Raw genomic sequence first — 24,621 nt, forward strand, 5'->3', positions numbered from 1 at the left:
GAGCAAGACAACCAGAAAATGAAAGAAATAGGTGCTTTTATCTAAATTGCAGGGGCTCCTTGACATATGAACACTTAATGACTCTTTGAAGTACTGTAAGATCTACTTATGACCCAAAGTTCCACTGCTTGGACTTAACGACCATTGAAAAATAGGTCATAAAGACATAACTCAAGGATTACCTATACCAGTGATGGCGAACGTTTTTTGGCTCGTGTGCCAAAAGCGGGGGGAGCGCAGGGGAGGTTGTGCGCAGGTGTGCCACACATGCTAATGCTTCCCCCCCTCTGCGCACTTATGCGCGCGACCAGCAATCCCCCCTCTCTTGTGCCACACTCTTTTCGCTCTCCCTAGGCGCCAAAGGCTTTGTAGGAGCCTGGGGAGGGCGAAATCAGCCTCCCGCTCCCTGAGGCCCTCCGGAGGCTTCAGAAGGTTCCCTGAAGCCTCCGCAGCACGAAAAACTGGCCCTATGGGCAAGGTTTGGGAATAGACTTCTGGTTTGCTCGAAGGGCTGTTTTTCGCCCTCCGGAGGCTTCAGGAAAACCTCCGGAGGGCGAAAAATGGCCTCAAAAGAAGACCGAAGTCAGTTGGGCGACTTTAGGTCAATTATAAGGAGATGGTGTGTTCTAGTTCAGACACCAGGCATGAAAGCTGATTGGGTGAGTCCAATCCAATTCCCAGGAGACAGGGAATTCTAGTTCCGCCTTTGCATGAAAGCTTTCTGCTTGTCTTTGGGCCAATCACCAGGAGATGGTGAGTTGTAGTCCAGGCTCAGGCATGAAAGCTGGGTTAGTTTAATCCAATCACCAGGAGGTAATGAGTTCTAGTCCTGCCTTAATATGAAAACATCTGGGTGACTTTGGGCCAATCACCAGGAGATAGTAAGTTCTAGTTCCACCTTAGACATGAAAGCCGGCTGGGTGACTTTGAGCCAATCACCAGAAGACGGTGAGTTCTAGTCCTGCCTTAGGCACGAAAGCTGGATGGGTGACTTTGAGCCAATCACCAGGAGTTGGTGAGTTCTAGTCCTGCCTTAGGCATGAAAGCCGTATAGGTGACTTTCTCTCTCAGCACAATCCACCTCACAGGGTTGTTGTAGTAGGGAAATAGCAGGAGGAAGCAATATTATGTACATCCCATCCCTTATAACGTAATGAAAGCTGGATAAGAATCTAATCACGCAATCTGTAAACATAGATTTAACGGCATGGAATGGAATGGCAGTAGCACAAGCCCTCCACCCATTTCCCACCATGGGAAGACAGAACAAGAGAGCTGATTTCTCATTTTAAGACTCTCCGTTGGAGAAAACAAGCTATTTAGACAATGTGATGCTCTCCATTCATATATTTTATGATTGCTGCAATGCAGGAGTGCAGAGATTACATAATCGTGTTTTGGCCATCAAAACATCTCCCAAAGTTGCTATGGAAATTATAAATTTTGGATGGGGCAGAGAGGGAACGGGGATAAATCCATGGGGAAAACATCACCCAAATTTCATTTCCTTAATTTCAATTAAAACCATCTTGCTTTTCTCTCTCTCTCTCTCTCTCCTGTCCTTGTTCAAATTTTTAGAGTGTGCAACTTGAGTTCCAGTAAACCACTCTGCCTTTGTGCTGTTGGAATGCGTTATTCTAAGGGGTGTCTCTGAAATTTTATTTATTTTTAATAGTAGGAGAGGGTGGTGTTTGCGCCAGCAGCAAATCTGGAACTCGATCAATTTAACATGCGACACAGGGCAATCGATCTTTTGAAAACAGGCAGAAAATTCCAGAATGTAGATTAAAAAAAAAAAAAAAAACATCCTAGGAAAACCACAACAGAAAAACCACATGTGTACAGTTGCCAAGTTGTTTATGAAGTTCTCAAAGGTCCTTAAGCTTTGTGTCATCCCTTTCTTCCTTCTTTTACATGAGGTCCTTGAGTTATGACTGTAGTAGAGGTAGTCCTGGATTTATGACCCCAATTGAGCCCAGAATTCCAGTCGCAAAATTAGATGGTTATGAATTTTGCCCCATTTTTACAACCTTTCTTTCCTCATTTGTTCAGTGAATCAATGTTAAGTGGGTCACACGGTTGCTAAGTGAATCTGGCTTCCTCGTTGAATTTCTTGTCAGAAGTCGCAAAAGGGGATCATGTGACACCCGCCCCCGAGACACTGCAACCGTCATAAATATGAGTCAGTTGCCAAGCATATGAATTTTGATCACGTGACCATGGGAATGCTGTAACAGTCGTAAGCGTGAGAAATGGTCATAAGTCATTTTTTAATGCTCTTGTTACCTTTGAACAGTAACTAAATGAGCTGTTGTAAGTTGAAGACTACCCACATAAAAGAAAACATAATGAAATAAAAAATACCAAATAAATAAAACACAAAATAAAAAAAACAAATAAAGTAAAAAAACAATGACGCAATAAATAAATTAAAAACAATGGGTTAATAAATGAGTAATAAAGTAGAAATAAACAGCAAACAAATAAAGAATAAAAAATTAGAATAATATAGAAAGTTTAAAAAATGAGCAATTGCAAAATAAGGAAGGCATAAATAAATTAGGAAGAAAACAAAAAGAAAAAGCTCAAAGACACTTTCTCTGTCCTCTGTCTTCTGCATTATTTTTAAATTGTTTCTTTATTTCTACAGGTTGCGCTGGGATGTGGGATAACATCACTTGCTGGAAACCAGCTGTGGTTGGTGAAGTGGTGTTTGTCAAATGCCCAGCTCTCTTCACCATCTTGAATTTAGATTACGGTAAGTGTTTTGACCGAGGCTTCCCAAGAGCCTGAAGCAACCTCCTTGTCCCGACAAAACCCCTTTTATTAATTGACTGTGATTCCTGCTCCTTCACATCCAGCAAAGTCTTTCAAGGGAGGATTTACAGTCACAGACCTTCTCTGGCTTGGAGAGCTGCCAGGCCAATATCTGCAGAACTTGGCAAGGAGCCTCGGAGAGTCACGAACCAATGAAGCGAACTAATTGTCTCTCCTGCAAACTCCACTCCCCTTTCGCTCGTCTTTCATTTCCTCTGGGAGGGGCCATTCATTGCCCACCTGTGGCCTTACTCCCAAGTTGACCCCTGTTCTTTAGTTGCTCCCTTCCTCTGGCAACTCTGCGCATGCACACACTGGGAACAGGCTCCAGCTGTTCTTCTGCCCCACTGATGTCTGACTCCGAAGGCAGCTGATAACTGTCAGATGGCCCTGGCCCCCTCTCTGCCTCCAACACAGAGCTCTCATCAGAGCCTTCCCCAGACTCCAGGACTGGCCCAGGTTCCCCCTCAACCTCCTCACTGCCTGAATCTGTCACCAGCTCCACTGGCCACTGGGGGCCACAACATTAAGATGGTTGAACTCCTGGACTCCATTTATTCTGAACGGTAGAAGAAAATTTGGAGTTACTGCAGGCCAAGGCACGTAGGAGGAGGAGGAGGAGGAGGAGGTGGAAGCCTTAAGTCAATTATCATGCAAGCCTCTGACCTTGCAAAAGGAACGCAAATTCAGAGCTGCTCAGTACTGGTAGTCCTCAAGTTACAGCAGTTCATTTAGTGACCGTTCAAAGTTACAGCGGCACTGAAAAGGGTGACTTACCACCTGTTTTTCACAACTGCTGCAAGTTCCCAAGATCGCGTGATCAAAATTTGGAAGGTTGGCAACTGGTTCTTATTTATGACCATTGTGAATTGTCATGTGATCTTGTTTTGCAACCTACCGATGAACAATTGGGAAGCCAGATTCACTTAACAACTGTGTGACTAACTGAACAACTGCACTTAACAACGGTGGCAAGAAAGGCTGCAAAATGGGGCAAAACTCCCTTAATGACTGCCTCGCTTAGCAACAAAAATTTTGGGTTCAGTTGTGCTCATGGACTCCCTGAATTTGGATGGGAGACCACCAAGAGATGCAAGAGGTATAGGCCAGAAGGAAACCATAAAGGACCCCAGAACCCTATAATCATGGTAAATCCATACTGGTTACCAAATGCCCAAATTTTGACTAAAAAACTATAGGGATGCTGTCATTGCTCTCAGTGTGACAACTGGTCATAACTCTGAATGGTTGTTAAACAGATGGCTGTAAGTTGAGGACTGCCTGTATAGGTAGTCCTTGAGTTATGACCACAATTGAGTCCAACATTTCTTTTGCTAAGTGAGTTTGTCCATTTTAAGATGTTTCTTGCCACAGCTGTTAAGTGAACCACTGTAGTTGTTAATTTAGAAACACGGTTGTTAAGTGAATCCGGCTTCCCCATTTACTTTGCTGTCAAAAGGCTGCAGAATAGAATAGAATAGAATAGAATAGAATTCTTTATTGGCCAAGTGTGATTGGGGACACAAGGAATTTGTCTTTGGTGCAGATGCTCTCAGTGTACATAAAAAAGGCAAGATACATTCGTCAAGAATCATAAGATACAGCACTTAATGATAGTCATAGGGTACCAATAAGCAATCAGGAAACAATCACTATAAATCATAAGGATACAAGCAACAAAGTTAGTCATGCAGTCATAGGTGGGAGGAGATGGGTGATAGAAACGATGAGAAGACTAATAGTAATAGTAATGCAGCCTTAGTGAATAGTTTGACAGTGTTGAGGGAATTGTTTAGCAGAGTGATGGCTTTCGGGAAATAATTGTCTTGGTGTGCAGTGCTCTATAACGTCATTTTGAGGGTAGGAGTTGAAACAATTTATGTCCAGGATGCGAGGGGTCTGTAGATATTTTCACAGCCCTCTTTTTGACTCATGCAGTGTACAGGTCCTCAATGGAAGTCAGGTTGGTAGTAATTGTTTTTTCTGCAGTTCTGATTTATCCTCTGAAGTCCGTGTCTCCCTTGTTGGGTTGCAGAGCCAAGCCAGACAGTTATGGAGGTGCAGAGGACAGACTCAATCCTTCCTCTGTAGAACAGAATCAGCAGCTCCTTGGGCAGTTTGAGCTTCCTGAGTTGGCGCAGAAAGAACAATCTTTGTGGTGCTTTTTGGATGACGTTTTTGATGTTGGGTGTCCATTTTAGGTCTTGAGATATGATAGAACCTAAAAAGTTCAACAGTCTCTACTGTTGATGCTGTGTTGCCTAGTATTGCAAGAGGTGGTAGTATGGGAGGGTTTCTCCTAAAATCCACCACCATTTCTACGGTTTTGAGTGTGTTCAGTTCCAGATTGTCCCGGTCGCACCACGAGGCTGGTTGTTCAACCTCCCGTCTGTATGCAGATTCATCGTTGCCTCGAATGAGACCAATCACTGTTTCTTCATCTGCAGACTTCAGTAGTTTTAACAGATGGATCGTTTGAGATGCAGTCATTGGTATAGAGAGAGAAGAGAAGTGGAGAGAGCACACAGCCCTGGGGGGGGGCTCCTGTGCCAATTGAACAGGTACATGCACCTCATGTGATTTTGACTAGCTCCACCTGCTGCTTCCTGTCTGCTAGGAAGCTTGTGGTCCGCTTACAAGTATGTTCAGGCACCGCTAGCTGAGTTAGTTTAGTTAGTAGAACGTCTGGTCTGATGGTATTGAATGCTGAACTAAAGCCTACAAAGAGGACCCTTGCATACGTCTTTGGAAATTCAAGATGTTGTAGGATGTAGTGCAGAGTCCTATTAACAGCCATCATCTCTTGATCTAGTTGCTTGCTATGCCAATTGCAAAGGGTCCAACTGCAGATCCCTGATGGTTTTCAAGTGGAACAGCACTAGCCTTTCAAAGGTTTTCTTAACTGCAGATGTCAGAGCAACTGGCCTGTAGTCATTCAGTTCCTTGATGGAGGGCTTCTTCGGCACCGGGATGATAGTGGAGCGTTTGAAGCAAGAAGGAAGATGGTACATCTCGAGTGATTTGTTGAAGATTCATGTAAAGATGGGGGCCAATTGGTCAGCACAGACTTTTAAGTAGGCTTTAGAGGGGGGTCACATGACACCCCCCCCCCCAGGACACTGCAACCGCCATAAATATGATTGCCAAGTGCCTGAAATTTGATCACCTTGACCTTGGGGAATCCTGCAACAGTTGTATGTTTGAAAAACTGGTCCTAAGTCACTTTTTCAGTGTTGTGAACAGTCACTGAACAAGTGTAACAAGTTGAGGAATACCTGTATGTTGCAGAGAGAGAGAGAGATGCATAAAAAGAAGGACCAAACGGAGATGCAGCAGGATTATTATAACTTTTAAACGGTCACTAAGTGAATGGTTATAAGTCGAGGACTACCTGTGCTTTCTACCGTTCCAGTGCTGGAGAAGGACTTTGCAAACTTTCTGGAGTGTTGCAGAGCTGAGAGCTTTTTTGCAATGTCAGGCAAGGAGAAACATCTTTTGCAGGAACTTTGCAAAACTTTTCAAGGTTTTATAGGTCTCTTTTCCAAGAATGGATCCATTGGTGAGTTTATTTATAAGCTTCCAGTCAGAGTATTGCCTCTCTAAAAGTTTGGCTATAAAAATTAACCAGGGATTGGAGAAGAAGCTGAACTTCTATCTACAAGAAGAAATAGTGGAATTGGGGAATCTGAGAATTTGGGGGGACTATAGAAGTTCAAATAAATCTCAGTTATATTTGGATACATTTGTTCTGCAGAGATGGTCAACATTTGAAAAGAATCTAGATCTTGCCATCTTGTGGCAAAAGGATGCACTACAAGTCATTTATGGCTGTTCATAATTGCCCAACTGAGAATTTCTGTATATTCATTTAAGGTGCCCTTTAACTTAGCCTAAAGAGGCAAAATATCTTCTTCGTTCCCTATTTAATGGACCCCTCTGAAATGAGCATAAGCAGTATGTGAAAGTGGGTTAGAGTAGAAGATCTCCAAGGTCTCTTCCAACCCTATTTTGTTCTGTTCTGTTTTATTCTATTTTCCTTATTCTATTCTACTTTGCTCCGTTCTATTCTTGTTTCTATATTATGTTCTGTTCTCTAGTCAGTATATTCTATTCTGTTCTGTTCCTTCCCATTCCATTCCATTATTATTGTATTGTATTTTTATTATTATATTATATTTATTCCATTCTTATTTCTATATTCTATTTTATTCTATTCCATATTCCATTCCATTCCTCATTCTATTTTATTCCCTTCCCTTCCTATTCCTATTCCATTCCACTTCATCCACCCCACCTCATCCGGTATTCTGTATAGACAACCCTCAATGCATTACTTCTGGAATCAGATCTTGACCTTTGTGCCTGTATTATCCTTTTCATTCTAAAAAACAGCCTCATCATCCTCTTCCAACTTCTCTCTTCAAGGCTGAATAGGCGCAGCTCCTTCAATCTCTTTTTAGAGGATTTAAATTGCAGCCTTTCAATTGTGCTCATTGTGATTCTCTGGATCTGTTTTACACTTGTGAATAAGATCAAATAAGGTGTTGCCAAGAAAGCAGTTTCTGTAGGAGACAAGAATGAACGGCCAATAAGCACTACAAGTAGCCCTTCACATTTAGTGACCATTCTAAGTTATTTTTCTGACCAAGGCTTCCCTAGCAGCAAGAAGCCGAGTCCTCTTCCCAATAAATCCCTTTTTATTTAATTGACAGTGAATTCCTCTCCAGCAAAGTCTTTCCTCTCCCACAGTCTTTCAAGATAGGTCACAACTATCGACCTTTATCAGGCTTGGAGAGTGGCCAGGCCGAGATCTTTCAGGCGGCGCAATGCAGGAATGAACTAATGGTCTCCTGAAAACTTCACTCCCCTTTCGCTCCCCTTTTATTTCCCCTAGGAAGGGCCATTCCTCATTCACCTTGGCCTTACTCCCAAGTCGACCCTTGTTCCTTAACCTAAGTTTTCTGGCTTGGAGAGCTGCCAGGCTGATATCTGCAAAACTTGGCAAGGAGCCTCGGACAATCACAAACCAATTAAGCGAACTAATGTTCTCCTGCAAACTCCACTCCCCTTTCGCTCCTCTTTTATTTCCTCTGGGAGGGGCCATTCATTCACCTGTGGCCTTACTCCCAAGTCGACCCCTGTTCTTTAGTTGCTCCCTTCCTCTGGCCACTCTGCGCGTGCACACCCTGGGAACAGGCTCCAGCTGTTCTTCTGCCCCACTGATGTCTGACTTCGAAGGGAGCTGATAACTGTCAGACAGCTCTGGGCCCCTCTCTGCCTCCGACACAGAGCCCTCATCAGAACCTTCCCCAGACTCCAGGACTGGCCCATCTTCCTCCCCAACCTCCCCACTGTCCGAATCTATAGCCTGCTCTGCTGGCCACTGGCAGGCACCAAAACTTACAATGGCATTGAAAAAAGTGATTTATGACCATTGTTCAAATGACTGTTGAAGCCTCCCCATGCCATGGTAACAAAATGAAGACATATAGTAACCGACTCGTATTTATGACAGTCGCAGTGTCCTGGGGGGGGTTGTCACGTGATCCCCTTTTGCGACCTTCTGACAAGTAAGTTAATGGGGAAGCCAGATTTGCTTAACAGCAGCCTAACAATTGTAGGAATTCACTTAACAACTATAACAAGGAAGGTTGTAAAATGGGGCCACGTTCATTTCATAACTGTCTCATTTATTAGCAGCAAAAATTTGCGGCTCAATTGTAAGTCATAAGACTACTTGGAATTAGAATAGAACTGGAATTTAGACCATGAATAATTCTGATATGGGCTACAGAGTCAAAAGGAAAGAACAGAGAAAATGAAAAATAAATAGCCAGTGCTACAGTTGAACAAATGAGCTCAGATCCAGGTAGTCCTCGACCTATGACCATTCATTCATTGACCATTGAAAGTTACAATGGCATTGAACAAATGATGGTTATGAACAGACCACCCCTCAGCGTTGTATGTGTATGTTTCTTTCTTTTAAACCTGAGGGTTTTCCTTATTTATTGTATTTATTTATTTATTTATTTATTTATGATTGATTGATTGATCCACTCTGTCCCACCCCCCAAAAAAATTGGTAGTCCTCTACTTATGACCATAATTGGTACCAAGACTTCTGAGGCTAAGAGAGTCAGTGGTAAGTGATTAGTGCCTGATTTCACGGCCTTTTTTGCCCAATTGCTAAGTGAATCACCATGGTTGTTAAGTGATTCACATGGTCATTAAGCAAATCCAGCTTCCCCCACTGACTTTGCCTGCTAGAAGCCAGCTGGGAAGATTGCAAAAGGTGATCATGTGATTTCCGGATGTCATAAATGCATCCCAGGTGCCAAGCATCCCAATGCTGATCTTGTGACAGCAAGGAAGCTAAGATGGTCATAAGTATGAGGATGGGTCGCAAGTCACTTTTTTTTAGTCCTGTTGCAATTTCGAATGTTTGCTGAACGAATGGTTGTAAGTCGAGGATTATTTGTATACGTTTATAAAAGACAGAAAGCCATCAAGGTCCCTTCCAGCTTTATTCTAATTAATTAAATTAATTAAATTTCCAGCACTGGAAGGTTTTAAGAAGATGGAGTGGTGCAGTGGCCTGGAGGTGGAGCTCTCGCCTCACAATCAGAAGGCTGTGAGTTCGATCCTAAGTAGAGGCACATATTTCTCTCTCTCTGGGCACAATGAGAATATATCTGCTGAACAAAACTCCGCATTGGCAACAGGAAGGCATCCGGCCAGTAAACACTCCCGCTAGCTCCATTCAGTTGCCCAGACTCCACCCCTCAAAGGATTATGGGGTCGTTAAAAGATGATAATGATAACTGGAAGATTTGAAGAAGAGATTGGACAACCATTTGTCTGAAATGGTTTAGGGTTTCCTGCCTAAGCAGAGGATTGTGATAGAAGTCCTCCAAGGTCCCTTCCGGTTCTATTGTTCTGTTCTGTTCTGTTTTGTGTTCTGTTCCATTCTGTTCCATTCTAAATGCATGTACCTCTGCTTGTACGCAACTAAGATCCTGAATACTGTAGAAAGGGGGAATTTAGGAAGATATAATAAGTACAAAAATTGCATAAAAGGGAAGAAATTGAAAAGGGATGATGTAATAATTAATTAATAATGAAAGAATATATATGTTTTTTTAACCTCTTTTTCTTTTTCTGTGTTGATTAGGTTGGGATGTGAACAGCATGGCTTATGCGCAGCCAGGTAAGACTTAACATCTACTCTCCATTTAGATAGGTTGAGAAAGGGGCATACAGGTAGTCCTCAACTTACGACCACAAGGGAGCCCAAAATTTCCGTTGCTAAACAAGCCATTTTGTTAAGTGAATTAACACAGCTTTCTAGCCACAGCTGTTAAGCGAAACTCTGTAGTTGTTAAGTCAGCAACACTGTTGTTATGTGAATCTGGCTTCCTCATTGATTTTGCTCATCAGAAGGTCGTAAAAAGAATTACACGACATTAGACACCGCAAGCGTCATAAATAAAGATCATTGGCCAAGCATCTTAACTATTTTTAATTTATTTTTTTTAAACTTGAACATATCCTCTTCCATTAAACTGTGTGTCATCTGGGTACAAATATATCTGTGCAATTACAATCAAAGTTTATAATATTCATTACATTAGTGATAATTCTCTAATCTTAAAATATTAATAATCATTCATTCCTCCCTCTTAACATATATTCTAATGAAAATATAATATTATGTTGAGTATGGTCATCTTTAGCAATTATATGTAATCATCAACATATTGTTTACATCTCTGTCTTAACATATATTCTTTATTTTAATAATCTCTATTTCTCATTTCTCCAACCATCCATAAAATAACTCCCATGTCATAGAATATTCAGTTTGCTCTTTCTCTTTTATAGCAAGTGTTAATATATTCATTTCTGCACATTCTAATATTTTCCTAATCACATTCTCAATTAATTTTGATCACCTAATTAGGCTGCAATGATTGTAAGTGTGAAAAAACGGTCATAAGCTATTTTCCCCCCAGTGTTGTTGTAACTTTGGTCACAAAATGAACTGTTATAAGTCGGGGACTATCCCTGGCTGTTCTAAAGTGGATTTCAACTTCTATCTTCTCTTTTTTTGTAGGAGAGCTTGAAACGTTTGAGACTCCGGAAGAATTTCCAGGTAAGAAATGTATTTAGCAGAGGTGAAAACAAGAAGAATTTTTATGTTTAGCTATTGCTTTCCTGACCATTTCTAATGTTGAGAGTCTGCTTCTCAAATGGTTACTTGGCATGATACGAGTAGTCCTCAACTCATGACCAAAATTGAGAGGACAGCTTCCACTGCTAAGGGACGTGGTTGTTAAGTGAGCCGTGCCCAATGTTATGTACTGCGTTTCATTTTATTTATTAGATTCTTTAATCCTGCCTGTATCACTTTGTAAGGCGCTCAAGGCAGTAAATGTGTGAAATATGTCTCCCCCCCCCTATTTTCTCTTCAATAACAACCCTGTGAGGTGGATTGGCCTGAGAGAGAAGGACTGGCCCAAAGTAACCACTTGAGAACATTAGAAATGATTAGGAAAGCAATATCTAAAATTCAGATAAAAATTCTTCATGCCTGATGCAGGACTAGAATTCACCATCTCCTGGTGATTGGCCCAAAGTCACCCAGCTGGCTTTCATGCCTAAAGTGGGACTAGAACTCACCGTCTCCTGGTGATTGGCCCAACGTCACGCAGACGGCTTTCATGCCTAAAGTGGGACTAGAACTCACTGTCTCCTGGTGATTGGCCCAAAGTGTCCCAGCTGGCTTTCATGCGTAACGTGAGACTAGAACTCACCGTCTCCTGGTGATTGGCCCAAAGTCGCGCAGACGGCTTTCATGCCTAAGGCAGGACTGGAACTCACCATCTCCTGGTGATTGGCCCAAAGTCACCCAGCTGGCTTTCATGCCTAAAGTGGGACTAGAACTCACTATCTCCTGGTGATTGGCCCAAAGTCACGCAGACGGCTTTCATGCCTAAGGCAGGACTGGAACTCACCATCTCCTGGTGATTGACCCAAAGTCACGCAGATGGCTTTCATGCCAAAGGCAGGACTGGAACTCACCATCTGGTGATTGGCTCAAAGTTACCCAGCTGGCTTTCATGCATAACGTGAGACTAGAACTCACTGTCTCCTGGTGATTGACCCAAAGTCACCCAGCTGGCTTTCATGCCTAAAGTGGGACTAGAACTCACTGTCTCCTGGTGATTGGCCCAAAGTCACGCAGACGGCTTTCATGCCTAAGGCAGGACTGGAACTCACCATCTCCTGGTGATTGACCCAAAGTCACGCAGATGGCTTTCATGCCAAAGGCAGGACTGGAACTCACCATCTGGTGATTGGCTCAAAGTTACCCAGCTGGCTTTCATGCATAACGTGAGACTAGAACTCACTGTCTCCTGGTGATTGACCCAAAGTCACCCAGCTGGCTTTCATGCCTAAAGCGGGACTAGAACTTACCATCTCCTGGTTTTTAGCCTGGTACTTTAATCATTAAACCAAACTAGACCAAACTATTTGTTTCTCAAACTATTACTTGGCATGTTTTGCATAGTCCTTCTTATCATATGGCTACAATTCAGAGTAGAGCACCTTTTGCTAAGTGATTATTGGTTGTTAAGTGAGTCGTGTCCACTTTTATGACTTTTAGCAGTGATCGCTAAGCGAATCCTGCTTCCCCTACTGAATTTGCTTGTCCAAAGTCCACTGGTGAGTGGCAATAGCAATTATATCACTTGGGATGTTGCAAGTGGCAATAGCAATTATATCACTTGGGATGTTGCAACTGTCAAGAATACCTTTCAGTTGCCCAAATTTTGGTCGTGTGACCTGCAATTCTGAGTTCTTTGAATCATATTCCCGCCCCCCCCCCCAGCCCTTCTTGCATTGGCCAAGCGATCCCACTGAATTCAAACCCATCTAGGGGACTTTGCAAACGACCTTGCAATGTAGGCCACGAGAACCGATCAAAGCAACAACCACGAAAGGCTTTTTTCCATACACCATATTTGTACCTTATCCATCACTTTCTTCTCTCTCTCTCTCCTCCCCCTCCCTCCCTCCCTCCCTATGCATCAAATATGGTGTATGGAGAGCAGGAGAGCCAATAATTGTTTTTGGGAGTTGATGGTAAGATGAATTGATGTAAACATTTAATAATACAATATGATGTTGGCTATGTAATAGCATACATGTTATGAAAATGGAAAAATAAAAAACATTATAAATGAACAAAAGGCTTTCCCCCCCCTTGAAATCTTTAAGACTGGTGGACTTCAACTCCCAGAATTCCCTAGCCAGCCAGGGAATTCTGGGAGTTGTAGTCCACCAGTCTTAAAGTCACCAAGCTTGGAGATCTCTATTCTAAAAAGCTTCATGTCTACTTTACTAAAGTTTTAAAAAGTGTTCTGTGTAATATTCTCCCCCCAACCAACAGAGGGACCCGTGGAGTTTAAGCTGATCAGTAGGAACTGTACCCAGGAAGGCTGGTCCGAACCATTCCCACATTATTACGATGCCTGCGGATTTGACGAGAATGACACCATGCCATGGAATGGCCAGGTGAGGTAGCAATGAAAATATTTTTGTTTCAAGGGTGGGCTCCAGCCAGCACTACTGCCGATGCGCTCGTGTGCACACTTCATGCATGCATGCGCAGTGAAATTAAAATTGTTCTGCGCATGCGCAGAATGGAAAAACAAGATGGCGGCGACGATGGGGCCAACCGGGGAACTGGTTCAGGGGCGTGGCAAGCCTGGGTCGCTGCCGGTTTCAGCGGCACAGGCCGCCAAACCACTACCAGTTTGGCTGAACTGGTCTGAATTGGTAGGACTGGTCTGTTTTGGAGGCATGAGTGCCACCCATAAATCACAGCAAATTCTTCAGTTGGTTTCCCTCTGTTCAAACATGATCCAAGCTGGAAAGCCAAATTAATATCTATTGATGTCTAACTACAAGTAGTCCTTGATTTACGATCACAATTGAGCCCAAAAGTTCTTTTGTTAAGCGAGACATTTGCTAAGTGAGTTTGACCACATTTTACAAGCTTTCCTGCTGTAGTTGATATGCGAATCACCGCAGCTGTTAAATTAGACACACAGTTGTTAAGTGAATCTGGGTTTTTTTCTGCTAGTTAGAAGGTCACAAAAGGCGATCATATAACCCCAGGACACTGCAACCGTTATAAATATGAGTCAGTTGCAGAGGTGGGGTGCTACCAGTTTGCACCGGGCGAACCGATAGTGGAGATTGGGACTGGGTCGCTGAATAGGTAGGGACGACAGGCTGGCCATGCCCCCAAACCGATTCCCTGGTCCCTGCTGGTTTTTGTTATTTTTTTCACGTTCTGCGCATGCACAGAATGATTTGCAGGCAACTGTGCATGCATGCAAAGTGCACGCAAAGCGCATGCAAAGCGAACAAGCAGCAACTCCCGCAGCAACCCATGGTCGGTTGGCAAGCGAATTAAAATCACGTGACCATAGTAATGCTGCAACGGTCTTGAATGTGAAAAACAATTATGTCACTTTTTTCAGTGCCCTTGTAACTTCAGTTGGTCACTAAATGAACTGTTGCTCATGTACAGTGTCCCGGGCGGGGGTGGGGGTGTCACGTGATACTCTTTTGCAACCTTCTGACAAACAAAGTCAATGGAGAGGGCTGGATTCACACTTCACAATCCTGTGACTAACTTAACCACTGCACGGATTCACTTCCTAACTGTGGCAAGAAAAGTGGCGAGATGGAGCAAAACTCAGTTAACAACTGTCTCGCTTAGCAACGTTGACCTCAATTGCGGTCGTTAAGTCGAGAACTACCTATATCCTTTGACTGGAATCTTTCATCATAATGGAGTGGTTTGTAAAAGCTGCTCCATTTGGGACTGTAGATCAGATCTACAGATAGTCCTTGACTTACAGCCACATATTGAGTCCAGAATTAGAGTCCTTAAGTTATTGCTGTCATTAAGCAAGGCAGCCATGCAATCCAGGTTCTCCCTGTTGCAGTCTTGTGTAGAACATGGGTTGGCTCCTGGGGTCAGGATAGTCCTGGGCTGCTGAATGAACGGTCATAAGTTGAGGACTATTTGTTATACACGTGAAAGGAGTGAATTTGGACTCTTGCGCAAAGAAAGCAGAAACCAAGTGATTTGAACTTTTACTCTTTCCTCAAAGTAACTCTAACTTTGCTCTTTGATTCACAGGCTTACTACTACCTGTCTGTCAAGGCTTTGTATACAGTTGGCTACAGCACATCCCTTGTTTCGCTCACCACCGCCATGGTGATCTTGTGCCGTTTCAGGTGAGTTGTCACAAAGAGTTGTTTTGACTGGATTGGGTTCTCTAGTCAGGCATGTTGTGACAGCTAGTTTGGTCCAGTGGTTAAGGCCCCGGGCTAAAAACCAGGAGAGGGTGAGTTCTAGTGCTGCCTTAGCAGTGAAAGCTAGCTGGGTGACTTTGGGGCAATCATCAGAAGATAGGGAATTCTAGTTCCACCTTAGATATGATAACTAGCTGGGGTATTGGGGTCTATCGTCAGGAGATGGTGAGTTCTAGTTTTCCCTTAGCCATGAAAGACGCCTGTGTGACTTTGGGTCAATCACCAGGAAATAGTGAGTTCTAGTTTAGTTTTAGACGTGAAAGCCAGCTGGGTGACTTTGGGCCAATTACCAGGAGATAGGGAATTCTAGTTCCACCTTAGATATGAAAACTAGCCTGGGTATTTGGGGTCTATCACCAGGAAATAGTGAGTTCTAGTTTTGTTTTAGACGTGAAAACCAGCTGGGTAACTTTGGGCCACTCACCAAGAGACAGTGAGTTCTAGTTCCACCTTATGTATGAAGTCCAGCTGGGGTACTCATCAGGAGTTGGTGAATTATAGTCTTGCCTTAGGAATTAAAATGAATGGGTGACTTTGGGACAATCACTAGGTGCCAGGGAGTTCTAGTCCCACTTAGGCATGAAATCTAGCTGGTTGACTCTCTCTCTGACCCCAAAACACTTCACATTGTTGTAGGGAAAACAGGAGGGAGATGGTATGTTTGATATGTTCACATGTTTGATATATATGATTGTCATAAATAAATGATCAAGGACAATCTATGTTTAAAAGAGGGTCTGACAGGAATTAGGCTATTGAAGTACAGATAGTCCTCAACTCACAACCCTTCATGACCATACAAAGTTACAATGGCACTGAAAAAAAGTGATTAATGGCCGTTTTTCACACTTACGACCACTGCAGCATCCGCATGGTTAACATATGTGACCAAAATTCAAATGTTTGGCAATTGACTCAAGGTTATGATAGTTGCAATGTCCTGGGGTCATGTGACCCACTTTTGTGACCTTCTGACAAGCAAAATCAAGATTCATCTGACAACCATGCTACTAACTTAACAACTGCATTGATTCATTTAACAACTGCAGTAAGGAAGGTCGTAAATAGGGGCCAATTTCACTTAACCAGGGTCTTGCTTAGCAACAGAAATTTTGGGATCAGCTGTGGTCCGCCCGTAGACATAGGAAGACAGTACGGAGAATGCTTTGCAAACGTGGAACGATCTTTCTTCCCTGTTTCTTAAAATCCTTTTTCTTTTTCTTTCCTCTTAGGAAACTGCATTGCACCCGGAATTTTATTCACATGAATCTTTTTGTTTCATTCATTCTGCGTGCCATTTCTGTTTTCATTAAAGATGGGGTCCTTTACGCCGAGCAAGACAGCAACCACTGTTTTATCTCAACGGTAAATCATGCCATAAAGCCGAGTCTGCTAGTATTTTAGAAAATCTTATGTCTGATTTTTGCCAACTCTGTGGAAAGATCTAGTAAAGATGGTTGCGGCGGCCATGTTGACTATTTTGGACTCTTCGCTGTGGAAACCTGAGGGTCCCCTGTCAGAGCTATGTTTTGTGTCAAGGAATTTGGTGGCAGCTGTCCAAACGAAATCAGAAATACTGACACAAACTTGTTTTTTTTTAAAAAATATAAATACATGTCTTTAACATTTATATTGATCACAGACAAGAGAGTCAAGTACAGTACATAGGGACATCATGAGGTAAAATTTACAACATACAGAACACACAGAAGCAAAAGGGCGGGGGAAAAAGAAACACCCCCTTCATACCCAAAGCAGCCAATCATAGAGTAGATTGCCTCATGCAGGAGCCAGCACATTCCAATCAATCAACTGCAACTGTCTGTTCTGGCCTATTGTACACTTCATTGTTCCACGTACTAAATTTAAGATAGATAGATGGATGGATGAACTGATGGATGGATGAAGGGAGGGAGGGAGGGAGGGAGAGAGAGAGAGAGAGATTGATTGATTGATTGATTGATTGATTGATTGGATGGAAGGATGGATAAATAGATTGGATGGATGGATGGATGGATGGATGGATGGATGGATGGATAGATAGATGATAGATAGATAGATAGATAGATAGATAGATAGATAGATAGATAGATAGATAGATAGATAGAAAGAAAGAAAGAATAGAGAGAGCAATGGATGGGTGGGTGGGTGGATAGAGGGATTGATACAGATAAGCAGACAGACAGAGACAGAGAGATGGAAGGAAAAGATCGGATGGATGGATGGATGGATGGATAGATAGCTGGATAGATAAATAGATAGATAGACAGATAGATAGATAGATAGATAGATAGATAGATAGATAGATAGACAGACAGACAGATAGATAACCATAGATAAGATAGATAGATAGATGGATAGATAACAATAGAGAGATAGAGAGATAACGATAGGATGGATGGATGGATGGATAGATTACTGTAAATAGATAACGATAGATAGATAGATAGATAGATAGATAGATAGATAGATAGATAGATAGATAGATAGATAGAATGGATGGATAGATGGATAGAGATAGATAGATGATAGATAGATAGATAGATAGATAGATAGATAGATGATAGATAGATAGATGATAGATAGATAGATAGATAGATAGATAGATAGATAGATAGATAGATAGATAGATAGAAAGAATCGAGAGAGAAATGGATGGGTGGGTGGGTGGGTGGATAGAGGGATAGATACAGATAGGCAGACAGACAGAGACAGAAAGATGGAAGAGAAAGATTGGATGGATGGATGGATGGATGGATGGATGGATGGATGGATGGATAAATGGATGGATGGATGGATGGATAGATAGATAGTGATAGATAGATAGATAGATAGATAGATAGATAGATAGATAGATAGATAGATAGATAGATACAGAGAGAGATACAGGATGGATGGATAGAGGGATGGATGGAAGGATGGAGGGAGGGAAGGAAGGAAGGAAAGATACTTTATTGGCCAATTGGACACACACAAGGAATTGCCTCTGGTGCAGAATCTCCCAGTGTACATATAAGCAACAGGTGATAGCCATAGTCATAAAATACAATACATAAGAGGAAGTCTTAAAGTTCCCAAGTTTGGAGAACTCTGGTCTAACAGATGGCAGTTATTCATCGGAGGGAAAAGCTAATACATTGGTTGTCCTCCACAGGTGGAATGCAAGGCAGTGATGGTCTTCTTCCACTACTGTGTGATGTCCAACTATTTCTGGCTTTTCATTGAGGGGCTGTACCTCTTTACGTTACTTGTGGAAACCTTCTTTCCAGAGAGGAGATATTTCTACTGGTACACTATTATTGGCTGGGGTAAGTGCTTCTAGCAGAAGAGGACATGTGTAGCTCTAGGTTGAACTGTGGGGTTCCTTGGTGCTCTCTGACCTTGGTAGTTTTCTTACAGCTATTTCTTGACCCAACTAGGGAACAAAATTGATTCTAGAAGCGAGAGGGGTTTGCAGAGGAGGAGGAGGAGGACTATGGGCTCCTTGGTGGTCTCTGAGCTTGGCTGTTTTCTTGCAGATGTTTCATAACTCAACTAGATAGCAGCATCAGGGCTAGAAGGGAGAAGGGTTTGGAGAGAGGAGGAGGAGGAGGATTGTGGAGTCCTTGGTGTGTTCTGAGCAAACGTTTCATGACCCGACTAGGTTATATTATCAGTGCTAGAACCGAGTGGGGATTGCCGATTCATTACTGTACAGGTAGTCCTCAATTTATGGCCACAATTGGGACCAGAATTTCCATAGCTAATCAAGGCAGTTATTAAAAGTTGAGAACTACCAGTGCCATCCATTACATTATCTGTAGCCGTGGTAGATCCTTGGGAAGGATCCCTTACTCCAAAGAAGCAAATCCAGTCAAACCTGCCTGGTCGATTGTGTGTAAATAATAATAACAACAACAACAATAATGATTGTGATTAGGCCAATGAGCGCCAACCTACATTCCATTTTTGAGAGGTAAAATTCCAATTGTCCCAGGCTCCATCAAATTTCCTTCTTCTCTCCTCCAGGAACTCCAACCATTTGTGTCACAGTCTGGGCAGTCCTTCGGCTTCACTTTGATAACATTGGGTAGGTGGCATGGCACACTCTTTCCTTGGCATCGTTGTGGGTGACCCTTGGCAAAGTTTTGCGCACTGTCCTTCAGGCTTTGGGGACATCAAGATTGCACGGCTCCCATCAATTTTGGTTAATCAAATGATTGTGATGTCTTCGTTAATCTCTCCACTGGGGTGTCAACATGGTGTGTGTGTGTGTGTGTGTGTGTGTGTGTGTGTGTGTAAGAAAGATAGATAGTGAACAGGTAGTTTCTCTATAATTAAGTAGGTTGTGGCAGTCATCAGTCATGAAGCAGCACGAATGACATGATCATTAAGTGAGTCCATTGTATCCAATCGTTTTTTTTCCCCTAGAAATTGAAATTAAACACCAGTTTCTGGGAGGGAAAAAATGCCATAAATGGAGGTCATGTGATTACAAATAGCCATAAATGTGGACTGATTGCTAACAACCCAAATCATGTGATCCTGTGACCATGGGGGCTGGGTGTTGTAACTTTGAAACCAGCTCATAGGTAGCTTTAGGGAGGATGTAACTTTGAGCGACCAGTCATAAATTGAGGACTATCTGTAATGTGTAATCTGGATACCGCTGCTGAATGATTACTTTGCTTTTTCTAAGTGATTTATGAAGCCAGGAAGCAGATACATAAAACACGTAAATGGGAAAGGAATCCATAAAATCTATATTTTGAATTAACTGAGTTTTATTTAATATTAAAAGAATTAGAATTTAGTTAAAACTGTATCCAAGAATCAGGTGAGCCTTCAAAGAATAAAAGTTAGACTTCCTTTAAGTAGTACAGGTAGTCCTCGACTTATGGCTACAATTGAGACCAGAATTTCCATGGCTAAGCAAGGCAGTTGTTAAGTCATGATTGATTTTATGATCTTTTTTGCCATGGTTTTTAAGTGAATCACATGCCCGTTAAGCAAATCTGGCTTCCACCGTTGACTTTGCTTGTGGGAAGCTGGCTGGGGGGGGGGGGGGTTTAGAAATGGTGAGCACATGATCCTGGGATGCTACCATCACAAATACACGCTGGTTGCCAAGCAACCAAATTCTGATCAGTTGATCATGGGGATGCTGCAATCATCCTAAGTACGAGGACTGCTCATAAGTCACTTTTTCCAGGGCCATTGCAACTTTGAACAGTCAGAAAATGAGTGGTTGTAAGTTAAGGGCCACCTGTATTTGTTTTGGGTGGGGAATTATAATTTAAGTCCTCTTGACTTTCCTTCTTCTTCTCCCATCAGCTGTTGGGATATGAATGACAACACTGCTTTATGGTGGGTAATCAAAGGTCCAGTTGTGGCATCCATAATGGTAAGTGCTTTAGGATGTGAGGATGGTCCAGCCATTGGCCTCAGCTCAGCATGAATCCAGTTAAGTAAGGTTAAAACCTACAGTGTGACTTTATACCACACTGGTAAGACCACACTTGGAATACTGCGTCCAGTTCTGGTCACCACAATCCCAAAAAGACGTTGAGACTTTAGAAAGTATATAGAGAAGATGTTCTGAGCCAGCTCTCCAAACACGAAAAACCCTTTGTAGTTGAAGCAATGATTCCTTTATTAAGAGCGCCGGCAACCTCAGCAAAAAGTTTCTCTCTCACCGCAGGCTAACAGGTCCGTCCAGCAGGGAGATGAACAGATGTCTGTCAAATCTATTCATCTCCGCCCCCTGCCTTTGATCCCCAGAGCTAGGGTGGAGCTTCCCGCGTTTCTCGGGCATTGTGTCCTCTGAAGCCCCGTTCTGGGCTCGGCAGCCTTTCTGCGATCCCTTCGCTTTGCGGAGACAGGGAAGCAGCATGGAATTGGACTGCCTGAGCCAAAGGGGTTCACGGGATCTTGAGACTTGATTTTTGAGCAGTACCAATCCATTCCACTCTTTCCTTTCCCTTTCTGTCCTTCTTCTATCTTTCTTTCCTTTCTCTTTTCCTTTCCTTTCTCCTTTCCTTTCCTTATTTCCTTTTCCCTTCTTTTCCCTTCCCTTTCTCTCCCTTTTTCATCCTTTCCTTTCCCATTTCCTTTCCTTTTCTCTTTCCTTTCTCTTTTCCTTTCCTTTCCTTTCCTTTCCTTATTTCCTTTCCCTTCTTTTTTTCTTTTCCCTTCCCTTTCTCTCCCTTTTTCATCCTTTTCTCTTTCCTTTCTCTTTTCCTTTCCTTTCTTCTTTCTCTTTTCCTTTCCTTTCCTTTCTCTTTTCCTTTCCTTTCTCCTTTCCTTTCCTTATTTCCTTTTCCCTTCTTTTTTTCTTTTCCCTTCCCTTTCTCTCCCTTTTTCATCCTTTCCTTTCCCATTTCCTTTCCTTTTCTCTTTCCTTTCTCTTTTCCTTTCCTTTCTTCTTTCTCTTTTCCTTTCCTTTCTCTTTTCCTTTCCTTTCTCCTTTCCTTTCCTTATTTCCTTTTCCCTTCTTTTTTTCTTTTCCCTTCCCTTTCTCTCCCTTTTTCATCCTTTCCTTTCCCATTTCCTTTCCTTTTCTCTTTCCTTTCTCTTTTCCTTTCCTTTCTTCTTTCTCTTTTCCATTCCTTTCTCTTTTCCTTTCCTTTCTCCTTTCCTTTCCTTATTTCCTTTTCCCTTCTTTTTTTCTTTTCCCTTCCCTTTTTCTCCCTTTTTCATCCTTTTCTTCTTTCCCATTTCCTTTCCTTTCCCTCCCCCCTCCTTCCTTCCTTCCTGGTGGTCTGAGGGAGAGTGAGGGGACCCTTTTCCTCCTTGCCCCCCTCCCCAACATCTGCTCTGATGGCAATTATGGCTAAAAAAAATTCAGGTGCTCAGGCATGAAAATATGCCGCTCAAACACGATACTTTTCTGCACACACTGAAAAAAAATTAGAGGGAACATTGCAGGTAGTCCTCGACTTAACGACCACAATTGGGCCCAAAATTTCTGTTGCTTCCTGAGAAAGTTGTTAAATGAGTTTTACACCATTTTACAACCTTCGTTGTCACAGTTGTTAAGTTAACCGTTGCAGTTAATTTAGTCACATAGTTGTTAAGTGAATCTGGCTTCCCCATTGACTTTGTTTGTCAGAAGGTCGCAAAAGGGGATCACTTGACCCTAGGATTTTGCAACCGTCATAAATGAGTCAGTTGCCAGGTACCCAAATTTTGATCTCGTGACCATGGGGATGTTGCCACAGCCGTAACTGAGAGGACTGTTTGTCTCTTTTTTCACTGCTGTTGTAACTTTGAATGGTCACTAAACAAATGGTTATAAGTCAAGGACTACCAGTATGTAGAGTACCTTAGAAAATAACAATTAAGGGTGTTGCAAATATTTTGACATTTTCTTTCACTAGCTTTCAAAGGGTGGATTGGAGCAAAATTCAGTTTGCTGGACAGAGAATAATTTGCTGTTTAATTGGAAGATACTGATTACTTTATCTTTGACTGACCCATTTCTTCTTTCTTTTCCCCTTCTTTCAAGATCAATTTTTTGCTTTTTGTGGGCATCATCATTATCTTGGTTCAGAAACTCCAGTCTCCAGACATTGGGGGCAATGAGTCCAGCATCTACTTGTAAGTATACCAAAAAATGTTCAAAACACCATGATTTTGACCTGTGAGATACTTATAGAAAAAATAAATGATTCAATTATTTTTTAGAAGATAATATTTGCAGCTTGGGGTTAAACTGGTGAGTTTTCAGTGATGTTTGACAATTTCCTTCAGATATTACATGACCCAACTAGGGAACATCATCAGTGTTAGAAGGGGATGGGGATGGGGGAGAGGAGGAAGAGGAGGAGGAAGAGGAGGACTGTGCGGTCCTTGGTGCTCTCTGAGCTTGGGGGTTTCTTGCAGACATTTAATTACCTAATTAGGTAATAGCATTAGTGATAATATTTACTGATGATGTTACCTAGTTGGATCATGAAATGTCAGAGGAAGAGGAAGAAGAAGAAAAAGGAGGAGGAGGAGGAGGAGGAGGAGAAGAAGAAGAAGAAGAAGAAGAAGAAGAAGAAGAAGAAGAAGAAGAAGAAGAAGAAGAAGAAGAAGAAGAAGAAGAAGAAGAAGAAGAAGAAGAAGAAGAAGAAGAAGAAGAAGAAGAAGAAGAAGAAGAAGAAGAAGAAGAAGAAGAAGAAGAAGAAGAAGAAGAAGAAGAAGAAGAAATTGATGACTCAACTGGATAATAAAATCTGTGCTAGAAGGGAATGGGGTTTGTGGAGAAGAGAGGAGGAGAAATGTATGGTCCTTGGTATTCTCCGATTATTTTATTGAAGATGTTTCATCAACCAACTAGGTAGCATCATCAGCACTAGGAAGGGAGAGGAGAGAGCAAATCTCATTTCCTTCTAGAACTGATGGTATTATGTAGTTGGGTCATGAAACATCTGCAAGAAAACAAGCTCAGAGAGCACCAAGGACCCAGAGTTTTGTTTAGTCCATAAATAAAATCAACAGTAATTGCAAGCATCAATCATGCCTTACATTGTTGGTAACACATCTTGCTTTTGGGAAGGAAGATTTTTCCTTTTTAGTTTGCATCAAACGACAGAATTTGAAGAGGGAAGCATTTTTTATTAAAAGAGCAGCATCTGGAATAGGAAAAATTAAGACTTCTGGCCCCAAATGGACATAGTTTTCCTTTCCTTCTTTGGTTGACAGTGGCCTTAGTGAGTTGTGTAGTCCTCGACTTATAACTGTTCATTTAGTGGCCGTTCGAGGTTACAATGGCACTGAAAAAAAGTGATATGATCATTTTTCACACTTACGACTGTTAAAGCATTCCTGTGATCTCGCAATCAACATCCAAACTCCTGGCAACATGTATTTATGACATTTGCAGTGTCCTGTGATCATGGGATTCCCCGTTTGTGACCTTCTGGCAGGCAAAATCAAGGGGGGAAGTGAGATTCACTTAACAATGGTATTACTAACTTACACAGCCTCTGTAATTTACAACTGTGGCAAGAAATGGGCAAAATTGCCTTCCGTAGCTACAGAAAATTTGGGTTCAATTGTGGTTGTAAGTCAAGGACTACCTGTACTTGATATCCTCAGGGTTTGCTAGTTGGGAAGGTCATGAAGAAGAAGAGCTTGTACGATATTCATGATTCATGTAAGAGCCCAAAGCATCTGTGGGAGGAGACACTTTGCAGCTTATCTGTGCAATTTGATAAGAAGCCAAGGGCACGGTTGTTTTTACAGGTGCCTTTTTAAAAAAGCACTCTTGGCAAGGGAAGGAAATTCTTTTTTTTCCCCTCCCTGCTTTTTTTCATTTGGAAACATGTATCAATCTTCAGATGAGGGAATACTGAGTCTTCAAGATTTGTTGATTGAAATTCAAAAGTTATCGGAAAGATATGAGAGATTTGATAAGAAGTTGCATGTTGACTTTTTTGA

General features: G+C 42.2%; 1 protein-coding gene across 7 annotated transcripts in view; it reads left to right on the forward strand.

Moving 5' to 3' along the window:
* The window catches only part of LOC309401172 (pituitary adenylate cyclase-activating polypeptide type I receptor-like), a 105,888-nt gene that overhangs the window by 62,637 nt on the left and 18,630 nt on the right, over positions 1–24,621 (forward strand). For 6 of the 7 annotated variants that reach the window (XM_081970217.1, XM_081970219.1, XM_081970218.1 and 3 more), the window contains exons 4-13: positions 2,651–2,758; positions 9,992–10,027; positions 10,934–10,972; positions 13,274–13,398; positions 15,041–15,138; positions 16,449–16,581; positions 18,371–18,524; positions 19,225–19,285; positions 20,530–20,599; positions 22,703–22,794. In XM_081970217.1, coding sequence (XP_081826343.1) covers positions 2,651–2,758; positions 9,992–10,027; positions 10,934–10,972; positions 13,274–13,398; positions 15,041–15,138; positions 16,449–16,581; positions 18,371–18,524; positions 19,225–19,285; positions 20,530–20,599; positions 22,703–22,794 — 916 coding nt within the window. The remainder of the gene's footprint in view (positions 1–2,650; positions 2,759–9,991; positions 10,028–10,933; positions 10,973–13,273; positions 13,399–15,040; positions 15,139–16,448; positions 16,582–18,370; positions 18,525–19,224; positions 19,286–20,529; positions 20,600–22,702; positions 22,795–24,621) is intronic. The other variant, XM_081970221.1, reaches the window with a different exon arrangement.

The sequence above is a fragment of the Natrix helvetica genome (assembly GCF_964273705.1).
Source record: "Natrix helvetica genome assembly, chromosome: Z".
NCBI classification, from domain to species: Eukaryota; Metazoa; Chordata; class Lepidosauria; order Squamata; family Natricidae; genus Natrix; species Natrix helvetica.